The sequence below is a fragment of the Oratosquilla oratoria genome, chromosome 19 (assembly GCF_046742065.1).
Source record: "Oratosquilla oratoria isolate Oo_2021 chromosome 19, ASM4674206v1, whole genome shotgun sequence".
Classification (NCBI taxonomy): domain Eukaryota; kingdom Metazoa; phylum Arthropoda; class Malacostraca; order Stomatopoda; family Squillidae; genus Oratosquilla; species Oratosquilla oratoria.
The window spans coordinates 7,386,884-7,393,211 of record NC_134795.1 but is presented as its reverse complement, the minus strand read 5'-3'; the positions used below and the strand labels follow the sequence as shown (position 1 = coordinate 7,393,211).

At 41.8% G+C, this 6,328-nt stretch overlaps 1 protein-coding gene across 1 annotated transcript in view; it reads left to right on the top strand.

Moving 5' to 3' along the window:
• LOC143035708 (facilitated trehalose transporter Tret1-like) overlaps positions 1-5,618 on the top strand; it is an 11,331-nt gene extending 5,713 nt beyond the window's left edge. The window contains exons 4-5 of the mRNA XM_076202586.1: positions 2,177-2,315; positions 2,579-5,618. Of these exons, the coding sequence (XP_076058701.1) occupies positions 2,177-2,315; positions 2,579-3,792 (1,353 nt within the window). The 3' untranslated portion in view covers positions 3,793-5,618. The remainder of the gene's footprint in view (positions 1-2,176; positions 2,316-2,578) is intronic.
• The last annotated feature ends 710 nt before the right edge of the window (positions 5,619-6,328 follow it).

Sequence of the window (6,328 nt, the reverse complement as noted above, 5' to 3'; positions counted from 1 at the left end):
AACGATAGGAACAGTGACTGGGATATTTTAGTATGAGATCAAGAGGCTTTTTTTATGCGATCACCGAGCCTCCGATGGGAGAGAATACTTTGAACCTGATGTTAACAAAACATGACGATATGATAAGAAATGTACAAGTGGGTGATAGACTACTAGTGATCATCAAGAAATACAATTTCGCATTAAATGGAAAAAACTAAATAGTAGGTATAACATATTAGTCCCTGACCTCAAAGTGGCCAATTTTGACGATTTGAGGAGATACCTGACTAAGTTTGGAACCGGCACTGTCCTGGGTCATGAAAAAGGGGAAACAGGGGAAATCTAAAGTGAGGTCAGTAACGCTGTCAGCCCGGAGATCATTAACGAAGTCAGGGGTCTAGACCTAGGTCATGTCACGTGGGAAATAAGGAAACTCTCAAATGTCGTCACTAACGAGTTCAGCCCGGAAGTCATTAATGAGGTCAACTGTCTAAATGATTTATACAATACCTTAACCACTAAAATTTTGTGTCCTCGACGAAACTTTGTACCCTTCAAAAAGATTAGTGAGGATACTAATGCACACAGATTGATGCAGAATAAAAATAGGGTTTTGTGTTAGAATGAAAATGGGAGAAACACACCTTAGGATTAGGTGTGATGAAATTGCTAGACTGGTTAAAAAGAACAGGCGCAGAGCGAAACGTAACTACGAAATTAAGGCTGTCAGACAAGTGGGATCTAACCCCAAGGGATTATTTCATCTCTACAGAGCTAAGAATAAGCAAAGGACAGGTCCATTTAAATTCGACGATGATGTTTTGATAGGGTCAGAAAAAAAAAATGAGCAGGGCGTTTGATAAATACTTTCAGTATTTATAAAAGAGAGGATATATATATATATATGGTACCTGACTTCAACCCGATCTTCAGTGGGGATGAGGGCAGTAGACTAACTAATATCAGCATTAGCAAGTAAGATGTAGTCAAACAAATTGATAGACCTAAAGCTACAAAATCCCCGGGTCCAGACGATTTTTTTTCCCGAGAGTAGTATGTGTGAGTAAATTTTGACGCAGCCCGAAGGGATTTCTCCCCGTCCTCTCCTTATATGCAAAGGGGGACGGAGAGGGGGGGTCGCCGATTAAATGAAGCGGCCTTGCTGTGGATGTACTGTGTCTTGCGACACTGCTTCTGACCCAGGGCGGTGGGCAGGGTGCAGGGATGACCCGTCATCCAGGAGGTGCTCAGATGAGAGGAAGGGTGGGAGGGGTGTGGAGTGTATTTAGGGATGAAATGGGTGGGAGTGTTTTTATGCCTTTCCCTTTTTGGCTACCTCCCTTGGAAGGGGGAAAAAGCCTTGGTATATGTATGTATGTATGTATTAAAAGAGTGTAAATTTGAAAACTGTGAACAATTAGTCGGTTGACACTGGAGTGCAGAGGTAATCATTAAACTCTTTCTGATGATAGTTGGACCCATCCTTGACTAGGTGGTACACTTTTGGTCTCCGTGCTATAGCATAGATATTAATTCATCAGAATTAGTACAGAGGAGAATGACCAAAATTATACAAGGGCTTAGAAATTTACCTTACAAAGACATGTTTTGACACTGACATACACTCTAGAAAGACGTAGAATCCGTGGTGATCTAATAGAGGTATTCAAATAGGTTAAGGATTTTAACAAGAGGCATGCAGGCAAGGTCGTCATACTAATACATCATGGTAGGACTCATAGCAATGGGTTTAAATTAGGTAAATTTAATTTTAAGAAGGAAATGGGCAAGAACTGGATTAAGAACAGAGTGATTAACGAATGGAATAGACTTAGTAACCATGTAGTGAGCCCTGGAACTTTTTTTCTTTTTCTTCTTTTAAAGAGAAGATTAGATAACTTTACGGGCTGACATGGAACTGCCTTGTGTAGGCCTTATGGTCTCTTGTAGTCTCCTCGATTCTTATGGTCTTATGTTGATGAACCAACTAGAATTTTCAACACAGATATTTAGAAATAAAACAACATAAACGCCATAAACAACTCTATTTTCAGACATTACAGATTTCAGAATAAAAAGAAAGAAAAATCAGTTACATCTTTTACCACATACATCCGATTCTCTCTGTGATATGCACATCAATTTCGAAAGAAGGTAATTAATAAATGAAGCAAAATATTATAATTTTTGGCAGGTTCTTGGGAGCTTGGCAGCCGCCCTGCCCTACATGTCGGTGTCCAGTGCAGTTATCTATTCTGGAATCACCCTCCCTCAATTCACGTCAAGCGACGCAACCGACATCGTGCTGGAGGATTCCACCACGGCTCTTTTCAGTAAGAATTATCCAAGCCCCGTTTTTAATTAATCTTTCAATTACATATACGAGATAAGACACCTCTAAGTGAACAAAGTCATTTTATTTCAGCCAAAACAAGACCTTTAGATATGTAAAATTTAATATTATAACATTTTAAAATGTTAACTAAAAATAATGTACAACAATCTCTCCTTTAAAAGTGTGTAGGTCCAATTGAATGTTTTAGTTTTGCTGTGATTACTATTATTTGATGGAATAACTAACATTTTTCTTTTCTAGGCAGTTTGACCAACATGGGTAGTATCCTGGGGGCGCTAGTGGCAGGACCATCCATGGTGATAGTGGGCCAGCGTAGAACACTGCTCCTGGCCTTGCCCGCTACCTTGGCATGTTGGTTGGGGGTCGCTTTTGCCAATTCTGTCTCTCTCCTGTTGGTATTCAGGTTCCTCCTCGGTGCAACCGTCGGTGTGCTCGAGACTGCACCTTACACCTACGTGGCAGAGATTTCCTACAAGGACTATCGAGGGTCCTTAAGTGGAATCATCGAGATTTCGCGTGGTGTTGGTATGATCTCCTACTATGCCATCGGCACCTCGAATCTAACCTGGCGCCAGTTGGCACTGGTCGCCGGTATCACCACTACAGTTCCCTCTTTTATCGGCCTCCTCTTCATGCATGATTCTCCTCGATGGCTAGCAAGCAAGGGCTACAATGTAAGGTCTGATAAGGCTCTCCAGTTCTTCAGAGGAAACAAATACAAAATTGATCAGGAAAGGAAAGATATACTCGAACAGGTCAAGGGCATGAGACACACAAATCATAACGTGGTGGGACAAATAAAACAGCTCCAAGATCCAAGCATTCTGAAAAGGTTTTCTCTGCTTATGCTGATGACTCTACTCTGGCAATGGGGTGGAAACGTCGCTATTTTGGCCTACACCGTAGTCATCTTTGGTGAGACAAATTCCTGCAGTAGTGCTGCAGCTTGCTCTATCCTTGTAGGCGTTGGAAGGACGGTGGGGTCGTTGGTATTTTTTTCTCTGACAGACTGCGTAGGCCGTCGCCCGGGCTTCATTGTGTCATCGCTTGGATGCTCAGCCTCCATGTTCAGTCTCGGGCTTTATTTTTACTTCAAGAACGAGTTCGATAATGGTGAAATGATAGTGGCTGGATGGACTTGGCTTCCCTCGGTAGCTGTGCTGGCATTTACTTTCTTCATTGCCTCCGTCATTGGAGTTTCCAACATACTTCCCGGCGAGCTCTTGCCTCTGTCCTTTCGACTAATTGGCAAAGGAATGAGCACTGTCTTTAATTGGATCGTCGTGTTTTCTGTGAGTTATATGTTCGTGCCGCTAAAGAACACTTTTGGTCTTCATGGTGCCTTTTGGACTTACGCCATCTGTGGTTTTCTCTCAGCCGCTATTCCGCTCCTCCTACCCGAAACTAAGGGCAAATCCTTAGAGGAAATTGAAACCATATTCAAGCATAGATGATCAAATAGTCTCTTGTCTACACATAAAGATATATACACAAGCAATGGTTTAAATACATTGTGCAAAATTGAATTTCAACTGCACTACAAAAATTCTATACTCTAGAGCAGCGTTTCTCAACCTTTTTCCTTTGCGTAACCTTTAAAATAAATTGCATGTCTCAAGGAACCCATGCGATAAAAACATATATACCATATGTCTCATTTTATTTTCATCGTAACAATAGGTTAGATAGGATTATGTCTATATTACATTATTACAATAACCAAGAATATGCCGCACGCATTTAATTATATTACGTATATGAGATTATATAAAAAATACATTAGCTTATCTCACTTGTTCTCGCAGAACCCTTAGGGACCTTTTGCGGAACCTTAGGGTTCCGGGGAACCCTAGTTGAGAAACGCTGCTCTAGAGAATAGGCAAACAAATACACTGGCACATTATACAGTTTACATGTTACCCTTCTGTGATGTGGAGGAAAGGGTGAAGCTTGTTTCTGTATTCTACATCCTAAGATGAATGGTAATTTAAGGTTTTTAGATTGTGTACAGAAAACTACCATTGATAAACTATGTTTTTTTCTTCTGTTAATGCTCTCAATTTCCCTTAAAAATGTCTGACACTCCCCCCTTCTCTCTCTCCTGAAAATATTAACATCCAGAACTCTTCCAATCCCTCCTTTGAGTACCACTACAAAGTCCATTAATGATTTACCAACCACCCTTCCCCACTCTTTTCCATGTGTACATGTGATCAACTCTCTTCTTAAACAATATATTAGCTATCACCAAATGGGTTTTTTTTGTAAACACGTATCCAGAAACATCCTTCCTCTATAATTTGGCACCCCAAACCTCACTACTACTCCATCTAATCGCTCATATCCTATTCTAATATTAAGATCTCCCAATACAACTATATTTGTATTTCTCCTGAACATTAATGTAAATCGATCCAAAACCTTCTCTTTCCTCTTAACTTTTCTCTCTACAAGGACTACAGACACAAAAACAATCCCCTCCCCTTCAACTTAGTTTCACTTGACGATATCACATCAATCTTCTTTCTCATAAACAAACTGCTAGTCCCTTTCCTCTTGCTCTCATCTTTACCACAACCACTCACATTTAATGACACAGTTGTTAGAGTTCTTGTTGGAGTCCACTTTCCAGACCCTCTTAAGCCCCGACTTTTCGTAGGAAGAACCTGTATTTATCTACCGGAAAATGTCAGTTTAGGTTATTCAATAACTCATGGCTAGCTTACTCACCAAACAACAAATCATGAATTTGGTGGATGGCGGCAACTTGACTACTCCTGCCCCATTTAAGGAGGGGTATACAGACACCTAATTGAATTATTGGATAAATGCCATTAGTGTATGCAGAGGAGCCTTACCCCACGCCCTGTAATGACGACAGTAAATATTGTAGAGTGCACAGACACCGAATTGAATTATGGGATAAATGTCATTATTGTATGCAGATGAGCCTTACCCCCTGCCCTGTAATGACGACAGCAAATATTGTAGAACACAAATTTTCATCAGAGTGTCCTTGATATTGGCATGAAATAAGTCTCTCTTCCAGCAACTGATGGAAATAGTCAAGTAGAGAGATGACTATTGCAACTAGTCTCCAATCATAAAAGAATGCAGAGTGACCTGGTTTGCAGGGATGTAAATAGTCACTGAAATATTGATTACAGAAAACATGCAACCAATGCCCCATAAGGGCGTTACATCAATGTGATAAACTTTCCATTCAGAGAACTTTTTCCAAATAAAAAATAGAACTTACACAGAGTACTGTCAGCAATACTGGAACATCTCTTATCCTCCCCTGATCGGCCTGTCTTCTCATATTCCTTTCTCCAGCAGGCCATTCCTTTTATTGCATCCGACCCTGACCGGCTAGTTTTTTTTTTTTTTTTTTTTTTTAATCCCTCGACCGACTGGTCCTTTTCTTCTTCTCCCCTCCCCCGACTTTTTTTTTTTCTTCTTCTATTCCCCGACCGGCCTTTTTCTTGCTCACAACACTGATCGTTTTTTTCTTTCCCCCGGCCTGCCTATTTTCCCTGTTCCCTCCCGTGTCCGGCCAGTCTTCTCTTCCTTCCCCAAGCCGCCCTGCCCGCCCTTGCCGGTCGGTCCTCTTTCCTGTTTCCACCCCTAAGCGTCCGGTCCTTTTCCTTTCCCCGACTTGTTTATCTTCTTCCTCTTCCCACTACCAACCGGACAGTATTTCCCCGGCTAACAGGTCAATTTCTCTTCCGACCGACCGGTCCTTTTTCTTATTCCCCTCCGTCTGGTCTTTTTCCTGTATCTTCTCCCGGCCGGCCAGTCTATCATTTCCTTGTTCCCGCCACCGGTCAGTCGTCCCTTTTTTCTGTTCCCGTCCCCGACTGGCCTGGTCCTCTTCCATTCCCAGGCTGGACGGACGTTTTCTTGTTCCCTCCCTTGGCAGGACGGTATCCTTCCTATTTCTGCCCACGACTGGACTTTTCCTCCGGTCGGCTGATCCTTTTTTCTGAT